Source organism: Carcharhinus amblyrhynchos, chromosome 7 (genome assembly GCF_965287045.1).
Source record: "Carcharhinus amblyrhynchos chromosome 7, sCarAmb.v2.hapA, whole genome shotgun sequence".
Taxonomy (NCBI): domain Eukaryota; kingdom Metazoa; phylum Chordata; class Chondrichthyes; order Carcharhiniformes; family Carcharhinidae; genus Carcharhinus; species Carcharhinus amblyrhynchos.
In genome coordinates, this window is record NC_137330.1 from 19,503,827 (window position 1) to 19,520,451 (window position 16,625).

Genomic DNA, 16,625 nt, shown 5'->3' on the forward strand with positions numbered 1-16,625 from the left:
CATGGAGGATATGCAGTCATAGATGGGAGGTGCACGTTCAGATAAGAAGGGTGTACATTCAGATATGGAATGTGCATAGTCAGAGATAGAGTGTGTACAGAGGAGGAGGATGTACAGTCAGAGATGGAGGGTGTACAGTCAGAGATGGAGGGTGTACAGTCAGTGTTTGAGAGTGTAAAGTCAGAAGTGGAGAATTTCCACAGTACAGCTAGAAATAGAAGGTATACAGTCAGTGTTGGATAATGCACAATTAAAAATGGGCGGACAATTAAAGATGGGCGGACGCAACACGGTTTCATTAAAGGGAAGTCGTGTCTGACAAATTTACTGGAGTTCTATGAGGATGTGTCTAGGGCAGTGGATAGAGGAGAGCCGGTGGATGTGGTCTTTCTGGATTTTCAGAAGGCGTTTGACAAGGTACCTCACAAGAGGTTATTGCAGAAGGTCAGGGGGCATGGAGTTGGGGGTAGGGTGTTAGCATGGATAGAGGATTGGTTGTCAAATAGGAGGCAGAGAGTGGGGGTCAATGGGTGCTATTCGGATTGGCGGTTGGTGACTAGTGGGGTGCCCCAGGGGTCGGTGCTGGGGCCTCTGCTATTTACCATTTATATAGATGATCTGGAGGAGGGAACCGAGTGCAGGGTGTCGAAATTTGCTGATGACACCAAGATTGGGGGAAAGGCAAATTGTGCGGAGGGTGTGGAGAGTCTGCAGAAGGATCTAGATAGGCTGGGCGAATGGGCCAGGAAATGGCAAATGGAATTTAATGTTGGCAAGTGTGAGGTGGTCCACTTTGGTAGGAAGAATGGTAGGAAGGACTATTACTTACGTGGCGAAAAACTGCAGCAGGCGACGGTGCAGAGGGACCTCGGGGTCCTTGTGCATGAGTCGCAAAAACCCAGCTTGCAGGTGCAGCAGGTGGTCAGGAAGGCGAATGGGATGCTGGCCTTCACAGCGAGGGGGATTGAATATAAAAGTAGGGAGGTCTTGCTGCAGCTGTATAGGGCATTGGTGAGGCCGCAGCTGGAGTACTGTGTGCAGTTTTGGGCGCCGCACCTGCGCAAGGATATTTTGGCCCTGGAGGGAGTGCAGAGGAGGTTTACTAGGCTGATACCGGAGTTGAGGGGATTGAGCTATGAGGAGAGGCTGAATAAACTAGGCTTGTACTCGTTAGAGTTTAGAAGAATGAGGGGAGATCTCATTGAGACGTATAAGATGATGAATGGGATGGATAGGATAGAGGTGGAGAGACTCTTCCCGCTCAAAAAAGACAGTAGGACTAGGGGGCACAGCCTCAAGATAAAGGGGAGGTGGTTTAGAACGGAGTTGAGGAGGAACTTCTTCACTCAAAGGGTGGTGAATCTCTGGAATTCTCTGCCCGTTGAAGTGGTGGAGGCTGCCTCGCTAAATATTTTTAAGAAGCGGGTTGATGGGTTCTTGATAAGAGAGGGGATTAAGGGTTATGGGGAGAGGGCGGGAAAGTGGAACTGAGCCACAACAGATCAGCCATGATCTTATTGAATGGCGGGGCAGGCTCGAAGGGCTAGATGGCCTACTCCTGCTCCTATTTCTTATGTTCTTATGTTCACAATGAGAGATGGAGGGAGTATAGTTAGAAATGAATGGTGCACAATCAGAGATGGATGGTGTACAGTCAGTGTTTGAGACTGCAAAGTCAGAGATGGAGAGTGTACAGTCAGAGATGGAGGATGTAAAATACAATGAGAGTTGGAGGGTGTTTAGTCAGTGTTTGAGAGTTTAAAGTCAGAAATGGAGAGTGTACAGTAAGAAATAGAGGGTGTGCAGTCAGTTTTGGAGAATGTACAGTTAGAAATAGAAGATGTACAGTCAGAGATAGTGGATGAGCAATTAGAGTTGGAGAGTGTACATTCAGTGTTTGAGAGTGTAAAGTCAGAAATGGAGAATTTCCACAGTATAGTTAGAAATAGAAGGTACACAGTCAGTGTTGGATAGTGCACGATGAGAGATGGAGGGGGGATAGTTAGAAATGGATGTGCACAGTCAGAGATGGATGGTGTACAGTCAGTGTTTGAGGCGACAAAGTCAGAGATGGAGGTTGTACAGTCAGAGATGGAACGTATATATTCCGTGATGGAGTGTGTACAGTCAGAGAGGAAAGGTATGAAAGATATATTTTCAGGTATGGAGGCTGTACATTCAGATAAGGAGTGTGCACTATAAGAGTGGGAGGGTGTATATTCAGAGATGAGGCTGTACTGTCAGATATAGGATGTACAGCTAGAGATGGGAGTGTAATTGGAGATGGAGGGTGTATGGTCAGAAGTAGAGGGTATATAGTCAGAGGTAGATGGTGTTGTATAGTATATTGTCAGAGATGGAGGTGGTATAGCTGTAAATGGATGGTGTACAGTGTTTGAGGGTGCCAAGTCAGAAATGGAGGGTGTACAGTCAGAGATGAAAGGTTTACAGTCAGAGATGAAGGGTCTACAATCAGAAAGAAGGATCTACAGTCAGATGTGGAGTGTGTACAGTCAGAGATGGACTATGTACAGTCAGAAATGGAGTGTAGACAGTCAGAAATGAAGTGTAGACAGTCAGAAATGGAGTATGAACAGTCAGAATTGGAGTGCACATAGTCAGAGATGGAGTGCGTACAGTCAGAGAAGGAAGGTGTACATTCAGATATGGAGGGTGTACATTCAGATAGAGATGCAGGGTGTACAGCTGGAGATGGGAGTACACAGTCAGAGATGGAGGGTGTACAGTCAGAGATGGAGGGTGTACAGTGAGGGGTGGAGGAGTGGAGATGGATGGCATACAGAGAGATGAAAGATGTACAGAACTGAAGGGTGCAGAGTCAGTGTTTGAGAGTGTAAAGTAGGAATTGGGGAGTATACAGTTAGAAATAGAGGGTATTCAGTTAGTGTTGGAGAATGTAGTTAGAAATACATGGTGTACAGTCAGAAATATAGGGTATGCTGTCAGTGTTTAAAAGTGCAAAGTCAGAAATGGAGAATGTACAGTTAGAAATAGAGTCAGTCTTGGAAAGTTTATGGTCAGAAATGGAGGTTGTACAGTCAGAGATGGCGGGTGCAGTCAGAAATAGATGGTATACAGTCAGAGATGGATGGTGTACAATCCGAGATGGAGAGTATACAGTCACAGATTGGGTGTAGAGTCAGTATCGTAAAGTCTACAGTGACACAGGATGTACAGTCAGTGATGAAGAGTGTACAGTCAGAGATAGAGGTTGTGCAGTCAGAGATGGATGACATACATCCATCTCTAGAGGTTGCACAGTCAGTGTTTAAGAATGCAAAATCAGAAATGGAGAGTGTACAGTTAGAAATAGAAACGTTGGATAGTCAGTGTTGAAAAATGTATAGGCAGAGATGGAGGGTGTACAGTCAGAGATGGAGGTGGAGAGTCAGAGATGTTGGGTGTAGAGTAAGTTGACCAGCTCTTTCCTTGAAATGCTCCAATACTGGCTGTTCCTTCCATTGCTAACTTTTAACTGTTCAGAAGTTGCACTGCTATGTCTGAGACAAAATGCTGTGGGTCACAGTCACACAGCAAGGACCTCAACACATGAACTAGGTGCCATTTCATTGTGGGACTAGAGGGTGCTGCATTGTTGGCAATACTCTCTTTTGGATGTAATGTTAAACTGAGCATCTCCTCATGTGGATGTAAAAGATATTGCTGTAGAATTCAAAAAGAGCTAAACCTCCCTCAACCAACAACGCTTAGAAACAGATAAGCTGGTCGATGTACCAAAGCCATTAAGAAAAAGATTATTGAAATAGAACAAAAGAAGAATGAAGGATCTTGCATTTATATAATGCCTTTCCCAATCTTAGGCCATCCCAAAACCTTTTCAGACAAATCATTAGTTTAGGAAGAATAATTTGTGCTGTGATGTCAGAACTGCAGAATACAATTTGAGCTCAGCAAATAGTAATGAAATGATGGGCCCAGAAGTTCCATCCTCTGGAAGGTCGCACTTTGATGGTACCCCAGAAAATGTGGTCGGGGCCCACCGGATGTCCCTTTGCAAGGACTGCAGGGAGTTGCCTGGGATATTTCAACTTCCACTGGGCAATTACCATGTACCCAGAACCATTCAACATTCCTCATCAACACCCTATACAATTGCAGTAAAACATCTCTATTCCGGTACTCAAATCCTCTCACAGGCCAACATGCCATTTGCCTTCTGTACTGCCTGCTTACCTGTGCGCTTACTTCCAGCATCTGATGCATGAGGACACCAAGGTCTCGCTGAGAATCCAACTCTCTCAACTTACAGCCTTTCAAGTAATAATCTGTCTTTCTATTATTGCTACCAAAGTGGATAACCTCACATTTATCCACATTATACTGCATCTGCCATGCATTTGCCCACACATAAAGCCTGTTCAAATCATGCTGAAACATCTCTGCATCCTCCTCACGGCTCACTCTCCCCCCACCCAACTATGTAGCATCTCCAAATTTGGAGATAATGCATTTAGTTCTCTTGTAAGGGTCCTTGCACAGATCCCTGTGGAACCCCTCCAGTCACTGATTGCCAATCAGAAAAAGACTCTTTGTTTCCTATCTGTTAACCAGCTTTCTATCTATTTCAAGGTGTTTCCTGCAGTTCCATGTGCTTTAACTTTATATGCTAGTCTGTCACGTGAGGCCTTATCAAAAGCTTTCTGAAAGTCTAAATAAGCCACATGCACTGCTTCTCCTCGGTCAACTCGACTAATTACCTCCTCAAAGAATGACAATATATTCGTTTAACGTGATTTCCCTTCTGTAAATCCATGCTGGCTTTGTCTGATTATACCATTACCTTCCAAATGCTGAGATATGAAATCTTTGATAATGGATTCTAGCATTTTCCCAGTACCAACATTAGGCTCATTGGTCCCTATTTTCTCTCTACCTCCCTTTTGAATCACAGGCTTACATTAGCTACCCTCCAGTCCAGAGTTCAAAGAATTTTGGAAAATAACCACCAATGAATGGATCTACTATTTCCAAAGGGACTTTTGGGGAAATTGATAGGGATGAAGATTATCAGAACCTGGAGACTTATTCATCTTTAATCCTATCAATTTCCCCAAAACACTTTCTCTCCTAATGCTGATTTCTTTTAGCTTCTCACTAAAACATGTTTCTCTTTCAAACTTATACACTTAAATAGTTTTTCAAGAGAGTTACAAGAATTATAACCACTTCTAACTCCTGTGTAAGTATACCTGACTACCCCACCCTGCCCTCACTCCCCTGACCACATGACTAAACTCTCTATCCCCTGAATACCTAACATACCGCTCCACTGTCCTGATCTCCTGACACACCTCACTTTCCCTCACCCTGATCACCGTATCTTCTCACCTTTTCTACTATCAAAGTAGCTGGAACCTTTGAACTTATTGCTTTATAGTAGTTCATGTTATTAACACCCTATGATCCTGCATTAAAGAACTCTGGGTGCAGCTGTACTACATACAGATCTCGTAGATCTTTATTTTACTCTATTTCAACAAGGACTGTGCATAGTGGATATTGGATGAGTTGGTACGAAGGGCATAAGGAAAAAAGGAAGTAGTGGGGGCATGGGTAGGCATGAATTGCCATGGATGGGGGCATGGAGAGTCTGTTGGGGATGATTGTGTGTGATGAGTGAGATGTTAGGGTCTGATGCTTCACAAAACAACTGGGACAAAGTCCCAGAGAACCGATTCGGTAAGAACAGCTCATCTTGGCACTTCGCATCCTCTATGGCCACTTCAGATCTTTCAGTAAGGACAGCTGGCCCGAGCCTATCCTGCACCTATCTGCCCAGAATGAAAATTGGGTCTGACTGTGCACTTTTTCTCATGGTGGATAGGCAATTCAGGAAATTCTCAAATTGAGCTATCTGTCTTGGGAATGAAAATTTGGCCCATTCACATTGTATCTCTCCACAGATGTTATCAGACCTGCTGAGTATTAACAGAATTTCCTGTTATGCATCTTGACCCATCAGCATTTCTCAACTAGAGACACCAGTGAGGCAATGAAAATCAAGATTTCTGTCTGATTTCACTCTCTTGCTGGAAAACCAGCAATAGAATCAACATTCAGAAAATAGCGAAATCAACAGACAGACAATAGGATTTTCCCAATCCTTCAAATGGGCAGGATCTTCAGGTCATGCTGAAGGAAGCCCCTGCATCAGTTTCCCTGGCACCAGGGCTGGTGAGCCATGCATAATTCCATAGACTTTGATTGGACTGGAAGATCCTCCAGTGGCTAATGGCAAGCTGTCTCAGCTGTGGTAAAACGCATCATGGAAAGGCTGGAAAATCCTGGCCTTCTGGTTATTGGTGAGGAGGATATGCAGAAATGCTTAGGGGCCAAAGTACAGAATCACTAAAAATTAGTACAGGTGTGGAAAAATGTTTAAAATTCTAATAAATTGTTAGCCTCCATCTTATAGACATTGGAATCTGGAGATTACGCTATTTTGACACGACCCCACCTGGACACTGTTCAGTTCTGGGTACTGATCTTAGAAACAATATATTGGTTTTCAAGAGGGTGCAGCACAGATTCACCAGAATGATATAGTTACTAAAAATGTTAAAGTATAATGCAAGGTTGCAAAAATTCAAATGATTACAAAGATGGCACAGTGGTTAGCACTGCTGCCTCATGGCGCCAGAGACCCAGGTTCAATTCATGCCTTGGGTGATTGCCTCCATGTGGAGTTTGCACGTTCTCCCCATATTTGCGTGGGTTTCCTCCCGGTGCTCCTGTTTCCTGCCACACTCCAAAGATGCGCAGGTTAGGTGGATTGGCCATGCTAATTTGTCCCTTGCTGTCAGGGGGATTTGTACAGTTTACATGGGTTACGGGATAGGGCCTGGGATTGCAGACTTGATGGGCCGAACTGCATTCTTCTACATTATAGCCATTCTATGGATTCTGTGATTAAGTTTGCAATCCCCTAAGTATTGATGATTAAGGAGTTAATATAATTGAGGTGTAAGTGACTAAAAAAGCTGAAAGGGTGAGTAAGCAACTGTTTCCTATGGCCGCGTTGGGGGAAAGGGGGTGTTTAGACAAGTGGACAAAATTTTAAAACTAAAGTCAAGATTCAGGGACCAAGCACTTCTTCACAAAGTATCACAGAAATCTGGAACTCACTCTCCCAAAACGTTATTGAGGCTGGGCGTCAATTGAAAATTTCAAAACTGGGAGGACTAGGGTTTTTGTTGGGTAAGGTTTAAGGGTTACAGAACTAATGCATAGAAATTATGCTGAGACACAATTAAGCCATGATCCAGGAATGAATAGCATATTCCCTGTTCCCATGGAGAGCTTCTCGGTCTGTGTAGTTAAGTGACATGCAATTATATGATTGCTTGCTGTTTACATACATGATGGTTATGTTGCTTTGAGAAGGCATCTTACAATTAAACCCAGCTGAGAAGCCTAACAAAGTTCTGTTTTTCATCCTGCAGCACCAGGAAAGTGACTGGACAGATAGATATCCATGCATTTTGCACCCCTTCTTACCTAACCAAGAGTTCTGTAAATGACAATGTCCGTGATTCCCGTGTCTGAGAACTGTCCTGTGTAATGCTGGATGTAATGCATGCAGGCAAAATAAAACTTCAGAGGCAGTTTAAAAATTAAATATTACCAACAAATTATTAATTCATGCAGCTATATTTAATAATATTACATGATAAATTAAAATCAAATTAATTGAAATAATTAACAATTATTATGAATTCTGACACCATCTAGAAAAGTAATAAAAAAAAGTTAAACATAATTCAGTGGAAAACACATCAACAAGTTAAAATAACCAAATATCATTTGAATCCTGAACTCAGAGGATAAAACCAGTGCCTCATTCCAACTAGAAATGCATATAAAATGTTATTAATAAAAAAATGACAAAAGTGGAGCATAAAATAAAAATGGGCTGAGTGTATTTTTTCTTAAATTATAAATAAATCTGATTGAAGGAACAATGTTCATTAAGCAAGGCAGGCTTAATGATACTTTGAAATGATCTGTTTCAACGGAAAGCATAGATCGAGGAAGCAAAGAGCTGGAGAAAGATGAGCAATAATGTTGTCCATTGTTTAATGCTGTTGTTTCGAGGCTTCCATGGTCTGTCCCAAGTTCTATGACCAACATGTGTGCTATATCCTTCCCCACCCTTTCCCTTTTAAGAAACCTGTAGATAGTACAAAAAATACTATGTGGGTGACAGTGAGGAAGAAACTTGTAGACGTTAGGGAGATAGCAATGGAATTATAAATTGTGCAGAAAAAAGCAAATTGAGTTGAACCTGGAGAAGTGTGAGGTAAAACATTTGGGGAAGACTAATAAGAGAATACACAATAAAGAGTGAGACACTGAAAAGTATTCACCTCTCATACTAACTTAAGGGTCTGCAGAACCTCCAGATCTACAGTCCTGTAAGCTAGTATGAGAGTGGATAAATTAAAATCATAAGCTTGGATTTTCAGAGTCGGAAAGGTTCATGAGCTATTTAAAAATGATGGGGGCAGGACCCAATTCCGGGATTCCCACCCCCTAATCTTTGCTGGATGTGAGAAGTGTTTGGGTATTTTGCTTGCCCTTGCATTCCAGATCTGGCTGGCCCAAGGCAGGGAGAGGCATTTCCTGCTTCTTGCAATTTTTGTGGCACCACTCTAGTTTCTGGATGATTGATAGTTCACTGCCTCTTAGACATGCCATGAACCAAAATCTTGATACAGTAACCTTTTTAACGGTAAGGTCAAAAGATCTTAGCCGGGAACTCATATCCCTTTTGTGCTCCCCATGAACTGACAAGGGGGCAAAGGTTATGGTTGTGGCTGTAGGCCTGAAATAGCTATGGGGAGTGGTTGAACAGTGTGGAGGCACATAAGGGGGGAATGCTAAAAGGGCCATCAACCTTGAATATAACCGAGAGTAAGTCCCACAGAACTGAGCGGTCTGCAAACCAGCCCAACTTGGCGTTTGGCTGCCTCTTTGGCTGCTTATGCTTTGCTGACAGGTTTGACAACTGCCTCCCAACCTCTTTCTCTCACAGCCTTATCTCACACCCACACCTGTTTCTCTGGCATTGTTTTTTGAAAGGCACCGTTGAATATGCCTCAACCACACTTGCACTGTAAATTGCATGAAAAGGTTTTCCTCATTTATTTTTATCCCATTTAATTTCTATACTACCTGTTGCTTTGCAATGAGATCCTTAGATTAGGGAGCATGGTGGCAAAGTGACTAGCACTGCTGCCTCTCAATTCCACTGTCGGGTTACTGTCTGTGTGGGATTTTCATGTTCTCCCTGTTTCTGCATGGATTTCCTCCGGGTGCTCCGATTTCCTCCCACACTCCAAAGATATGCGGGTTAGGTTGATTGGCCGTGATAGTGTCAGAGGTCTAGGAGGGTAAATGTGGTATTACGGGGATAAGACCTGTGTTGGATTGTTGTCGGTGCAGACTCAATGGGTTGAATGGCCTCTTCTGCACAGTAGATTCTACGATTCTTAGATTTATTTTGATTTCTGGAATGCAAAATCCTCATTTATTAACTTCGTCATGTGCTCTTTCTCTATAGTTTTATTTCATTTTTGGTCCTTAAATGGCTCCACACCTTTCCCTTAACAATACTCTAAGTAATTATATATTTACAAAGATATGTAAATATATTTTTTTCTTGTTACTTGTTCATTTTTTGCCATGCACTCTCTTTGCCCCTTTTATATCCTGACTCAACTGTCCTTTGCCTTTCCTTGTTGCTTGTTTTCCTGTTGTATTATGGACCCAATTTATCATACATCTTTTTTTGATTCAATTTAATCTCAATATGCTTAGTCTTCTATGGAGTTTCTGGTGATTTTCCTTTTCCCTTCACAGGATATGTTCAGAATTATTAGCATATCTGGGATTATTATATCTGGAATTGACAAGGATAGGCGGAATTAACATGAATAACAATAAACCAACCACTGTTTATTTATTCCTTTCCTCTGTCTCAGAGCAATCTTACCTGTAGAGATCCTGGTGAAAACCATTTACTAGTAATGGCATCTTGGGTGGCAAAGTTTTACTGTTGTTAATTGAGCTTCTGGTGCAGATAGAATATAGCAATGGACAGAAACAAACAGAAAGTGTAAAGAGAAACAAAAACCCTATCAAACATATAACAAAAACGAGAACAATGTGAGTTCAGTAAGTTCCTTTTGTGAGCGATTCAATAATTCCTTTATCAAGAGGAATAGCAGAGAAGTTTGGATTATTGCAAACAGAATTTCATCACAAAACCAGAATGGGAATATTGATCCTGGTGAAATAGAACATAGAACATAGAACATTACAGCGCAGAACAGGCCCTTCGGCCCACGATGTTGCGCCGACCAGTTACAAAAACAATGACCCACTAGCCTATACCAATCCCATTTCGTCCATAAACCTATCCAGAGATCTCTTAAACGCCCCCAAACTAGACGCATTTACAACTGCAGCAGGCAGGGCATTCCAATCCCTCACCACCCGCTGGGTAAAGAACCTACCCCTGACATCCGTCCTGTAGCTACCCCCCCTTAATTTAAAGCCATGCCCCCTCGTGCTAGCTTTCTCCATCCGAGGAAAAAGGCTATCACTATCCACCCTATCTAAACCTCTAATCATCTTATATGTTTCAATAAGATCCCCTCTTAGCCGCCTTCTTTCCAACGAAAACAACCCTAGATCCCTCAGTCTCTCCTCATAGGACCTCCCCTCCATACCAGGCAACATCCTAGTAAACCTCCTCTGCACCCTCTCCAACGCCTCCACATCCTTCTTGTAATGCGGGGACCAGAACTGCACACAGTACTCCAAGTGCGGCCGCACTAGAGTAGTGTACAGTTGCAACATTACACTGCGACTCCTAAATTCAATCCCCCTACCAATAAACGCCAAGACACCGTACGCCTTCTTGACAACCTTATCTACTTGATTCCCAACTTTCAGGGATCTATGTACACACACACCTAGATCCCTCTGTTCATCCACACTATTCAAAGTCCTCCCGTTAGCCCTATACTCGACACATCTGTTGCTCCTACCAAAGTGAATTACCTCACACTTCTCCGCATTAAATTCCATCCGCCACCTCTCGGCCCAGCTCTGCAACCTATCTAAGTCTCCCTGCAGACTATGACACCCTTCCTCACAATCTACCACACCTCCAATTTTGGTGTCATCAGCAAATTTACTAATCCACCCAACTATACCCTCATCCAGATCATTAATAAAAATTACAAACAACAGTGGCCCCAAAACAGATCCCTGAGGCACACCACTCGTAACTGCACTCCATGATGAATATTTACCATCCACCACCACCCTCTGTCTCCTATCTGATAGCCAATTCCTGATCCAACTTCCTAGATTACCCACAATCCCATACATCTGCATTTTCTGCAGATTAAATCCTGATTAAATTGAGAATATTGTTCCTGGTGAAATATCTTGATCAGATTGGAAATATTGTTTTCCAAGTGGAGGTAGTGGAAGCAGATATGACAGTGACTTTTGAGAGGTGTCTTGACAAATACATGAATAGGGATGGGAATAGAGGGATATGGTCCCTGGAAGAATAGAGGGTTTTAGTTCAGTTAGTCTGCATGGTCAGTGCAGGCTTGGAGGGCTGAACGGCCTGTTCCTGCGCTGTAATTTTCTTTGTTTATTGTTCTATATAAAATGTGTTTGGTGCCCTCACAACCCCGTGTCATAGCTCCTTCATCATAGCCCCCACTCAGGCCCCATCCTCTTGACACTGCCCTGGCATACTGGCAGTCATGATGTGCAGATGCCGGCGTTGGACTGGGGCAAACACAGTAAGAAGTCTGACAACACCAGGTTTAAGTCCAACGGATTTATTTGATCGTAAGTTCACAAGCTTGTGAGTTTACTGTCAAATAAATCGGTTGGACTTAAACCTGGTGTTGTCAGACTCCATACTGGCAGTGCCCAACTGCCACTGCCAGGATGCCAGGTGAATGCTTCCCAGCCATATCTCTGACTACCCAGGGGCTTCAATGGTCTCTGAGCTCCTCAGTGTGGCCATCATGCCTGGTCTCTACTGGTGGAGACCAGTAATGATTCTCGCCAGACTTGCCTGAGAGTCAGAAGGTCGCGGGTACTGGGATAATCCGGCGTCAACTGGGCTAAGCATACTTAAATGCTACTTTCAATATGATAATCAACCTTTTTGGAAATGATCCAGTTTGCACCAGTAGAAAGTGTTTGATGCTGCATGGAGCTGTTTTTCAGAATTGGTGCGATCTGCACCAGGCACAGCAAAGCTGGAAAATCATCTCCCTGACTCTATTTTGCCCCTTAATACATGCAGCTTGGATGGAGAACTTAGAAACACGTGATGGCGCTACAAGAATAAAATTAATAAAATATTGATTCATGACATTTACATAAGGAAGCCCCAAGGGAGTATTACAGATAAACCATAGAGCTACAATGTGGCAAAACAATGTTGGCAGTTTAATCTGATTGCTACAACCTACTTGGAGCTGGTGAGAAAGAGTAACCTCTGCAGCAGGTAATACAACTGCTTGATGACATATTTGCTTTGGTTTGTCTCCTTCTCAGTCAGCAACATTCTGATTGGAAAGGATGGTTTAAGAACTGGGGAAAAATATTTCCTTATAGACATGAAATAATAATAGTTCTACTGTATATGCTAATTGAAATCATGCTGAAAATGTAGATGCAAATTGGGGCATGGTACAGGCATAGAATAAATTTCATTTGTTTAATAATGTTCTCTTTTCAGGAAATTAGGCAAAAGTCTGTTTATTGACGTAGTTTACAAAGATTAGCGAAGTCACAGTAGTACAGAGATTGGGGTTGTTTTTGTTGACACTGCAGCTGTTGGCAAGGTCTTCCACTTGTTAGTAATCTCAGTCATGGAAAAACCAAATCAATTTACCTCAGATATTAGGTTAAAATCAATGAAAATTGCTTCAGAACATAGAAAAAGTGTGGGACACATGTAAACATAAGGAGAGTCTTGGTTGTTAGAATTACCTAAAACATTATCCACAGTGATTAGTACTGTGCCTCTCAGCGCCAAGGATCTGGGTTCAATTCTGGTCTCGGGTGACTGTGGAGTTTGCACATTCTTCCCATGTCTGCCTTGGTTTACTCTGGGTGCTCCAGTTTCCTCCCACAGACCAAACATGTGTGAGGTTGGTGTATTGGCCATGCTAAATTGCCCCTTAGTGTTTCAAGATGTGTACGTTAAGAGGATTAGCAGCATAAATACTTGAGGTTCCAGGAATTGAATATGGGTGGGATGCCTTGTCAGAGAGTTGGTGCAGACTCTGTGGGCCGAATGGCCACCTTCTGCAATGTAGGGATTCTATGATTCTATGAATATGTGTTGGAGATTAATGGGGTAAATATGTGTCATTACGGGGATAGGGCCTGAATAAGATGTTCCGTTAAAGGGTCAGTGCAGACTCTATGGGCCAAATGGCCTCCTTCAGCACTGCAGGATTCTATAAAACAGAAGAACATTATGAAAGGTATAGAAAGAGAACAAGTCAGATTTGAAATAGCCAGGATATTCAAATTACGTTGTAATGTCATGAGGGAGAGAGAGGGGGAATAAACCAAGGAAGCAAAGTCAATTTCAAAAGTACAATCAACATATTTACTGCTCTTATGTTTAATGCAAAAACCCACACAAAGCAGAATGATTTGACATCAGTGGAGGACTCAGCCATGGAAAAATCCATTGTAAAAGAGGTGGATATAAATGATTTATTCAGTGGAAATAGATTGGAGGACACAGACCCAGAAACAGGCAAGGTATGAAGAACTAGTAGTGTATTATGCAGGATAAATTTTGAAAACTCAAAGCATTATGTAAATTTCCACCCACCTTTGCAGATTTTGGGTCAAGGTGAGGTATCATCCTAGATTCATCATTGTGGGCCCCATTCACCATGAAGAGCTTAACATTGCTCTCCAATACTAATTAATCAATATCAGGGACAATAACAAGGAAAGTCCCGAATGTAAACTGTATATTGTAATGCCCACTGAAAGCTTGTCTCAAGTACCACCTCTTCCCCTGATTCCATCATTGACTACCCAACTCTCCTTCCTGATCCTGATGCTCGTTGACTATTCCAACATTTAGCTCGACTTTCCATCATCTGAAACTTTGTTACCTGAGGCTCGAATCATACCAAATATACCCTACATTGGTTCTTGGTTAAACAATAGATCAACTTAAAAATTCTCATTCTTGTTTTCAATTCTCTGCATGGCCTTTTCCCTCCCTATTTCTGTAATCTCCTCCAGCCCCACTCTGAAATATCAGTGCTTCTTCAGCTATAACCCTGTGAGCATTATTGCTGTGTCATTGATGGTCATGCTTTCGTGGCCTTGGCTCCAAGCTCTGAAATTCTCTTTTGAAATCTTTCCTCCTTTCAAAATGTTCCTTAAAACCTATCTCTTTGAGCACATTTTTGACCATCTCCTTTCATGGACCAATAACAAACTTTGTGTGATAATGCTCCTGGGGCACCTTAAAGGTACTATATAAATACAATTACTGTTGTTGATATTGTATATAATTCCTGCCCTCAGTCACTTTTATGCATCTTTCACCATTCTCGTTGGAGTCTTCTCCTCAATTGTCCAGCTCAACAGCCTTTTCCACTCTTACCAAATCACCAACCACACCAAAACATTTCCATTGATGGCTTCTCTTAAACTAAAACCTGCACCAACATCTTCAAAGTCTTGGAGTCACTTCTCCTTGAGTTTCCTCATCAGTTGTACCTTGGCAATGTCATTTGCAAAAACACAGCCAGCTTCTACATGGTGCTGATGACACCCAGTCCTCACCACTCTTTATCATTCTGCTGCATTGTTATAGTGGAGGAAGAGGTCAGCAAAGCAGCAAGAAAACTGATATTGGGAGGATATATTGACATTGGAGGAGTGCAGCATAGAAATAGTATCTGGATTTCAAAGCTTAAAAATACAAGGGAACAATCTGTGAGAGGCAGATTCTGCCAGAAGTATCATATATGAGGTGTCATTGTGTGTTATCATTTTAGGTGTTGACACTGACGTCAATCAGTTGTAATAGTCTGATATTAAAACTCAATCTCCTGACTTAGTATCAAAATAAGATTATGAGAAAATACTTTAGCATCAATTCTTAAATACAATAGTGTAAACTAAGAACATTCAAGTCATATCCATTGCTTTGTGGATCTGACCAGGATCATCCTTGATGTTCATAAAGATACTTTACAGCCCAGCAATTTTCCAGATACATTTCTAGTTTGTACAGATAGAGCACAAATTGAACACAGCCAGGTCAGACCAAAAAAAGGAGAATAAAAGGGACAGTGCTTGGAGAGGCTGTGAACTGAGGCCCTGTGATGTGGGTTTACTCTGCGATATAGACTGAAAATCTAATTTTTTTCTTGCACATTTTAGAAACAGTTTTGGTTTAATGGGAATCAATCTTCTGGATGCTTTTAAATGGTAATCTATCTTCTAGATGCTTTTAAAATGGTTACAATAGGGGTACCATTAGTATACACACGGGGCAAGGTAGGTGTAGGAAAATGTTTTGTTAAGATGGCGGCATGGGCTCATTGGGCCGAAGGGCCTGTTTCCCGTGCTGGGTTGTTCTTTGTTCTTTGTAAAAGGAAATAATTAAGGGAAAAGTGATTACCTTTGAGACCAACACTTTGACAAAAACACTTTGAGACCAACATCATTTTTTGTAATTTGAACATAAATGCAGTTTTCAGCACAATCCAACTGATTTTGTATTAAAGAAAATATAATTAACAATGAATTAAATGCAACAGCACACAGTATGCCATGGTATGTTTATTAAGTGATTTTATAAAGGTTTACCTGCAGATGTCTAACACTTTACAAGGATATGCTTTAAATGTGAAGCGATGTTAGGAAGGTGGTTACAGGTGCATGTTGTGATAAACTAACAGCTGATAAGGGTATATCATTGAGTTCAAATTCTGTTTTCATAAATTTATATCTTAATAGTATTGTCGAAAGCACACAAATACAATCGATGAAAATGATTGCTGCTTAATACGATTCGTCATGAAAATGGAAGACAAATAGCAAAAACACAATGTGCAAGTGCTTTCACAAGATAACAACATGTCTGGCAAACTACATATTTTGCAACTAAAAACCATTATTTCAGGAAGAATACTAAAGCAATGTTTTAGAAAAAGCTCATTCACAGATTACCTTCATTTACAGAATGAGAAAGATTTCTTGAATGTTATTAGGCTGCTATATTTACCTGGCAGTATACAGGCACTCTGCACTCCTTCCGCGTTTTGCTCTGGGCAGCATTAGGAACTCACTGCACAGACAGGATGAATGGGGAGCAATGCAGTGAGGAGAAAAGATGGAGCAATGAAAAAGAAAGTGAGATCTGATGAAGATGCCACTGATAGTGAACAAATCAAAACCTTTTCACTTTACGTTTAAATAATACAGGCACTTAAAATCTGCAAACTAAATGGCCAACATTTATTCATGCTGCAGGGAGAATGCACTTCAAT

General features: G+C 41.8%; 1 protein-coding gene across 23 annotated transcripts in view; it reads right to left on the reverse strand.

Moving 5' to 3' along the window:
• Nucleotides 1–16,625, reverse strand: part of LOC145344815 (regulating synaptic membrane exocytosis protein 1-like) — a 743,305-nt gene that overhangs the window by 192,833 nt on the left and 533,847 nt on the right. For 13 of the 23 annotated variants that reach the window (XM_080191997.1, XM_080192007.1, XM_080191990.1 and 10 more), the window contains 3 exons: nucleotides 16,361–16,423; nucleotides 10,037–10,114; nucleotides 7,540–7,605 (listed from right to left, as the gene is read on the reverse strand). The exons of 2 other annotated variants lie outside the window; for them this stretch is intronic. In XM_080191997.1, the coding sequence (XP_080048123.1) occupies nucleotides 7,540–7,605; nucleotides 10,037–10,114; nucleotides 16,361–16,423 (207 nt within the window). The remainder of the gene's footprint in view (nucleotides 1–7,539; nucleotides 7,606–10,036; nucleotides 10,115–16,360; nucleotides 16,424–16,625) is intronic. 8 more of the 23 variants (XM_080192005.1, XM_080191995.1, XM_080191988.1 and 5 more) reach the window with 3 other exon arrangements.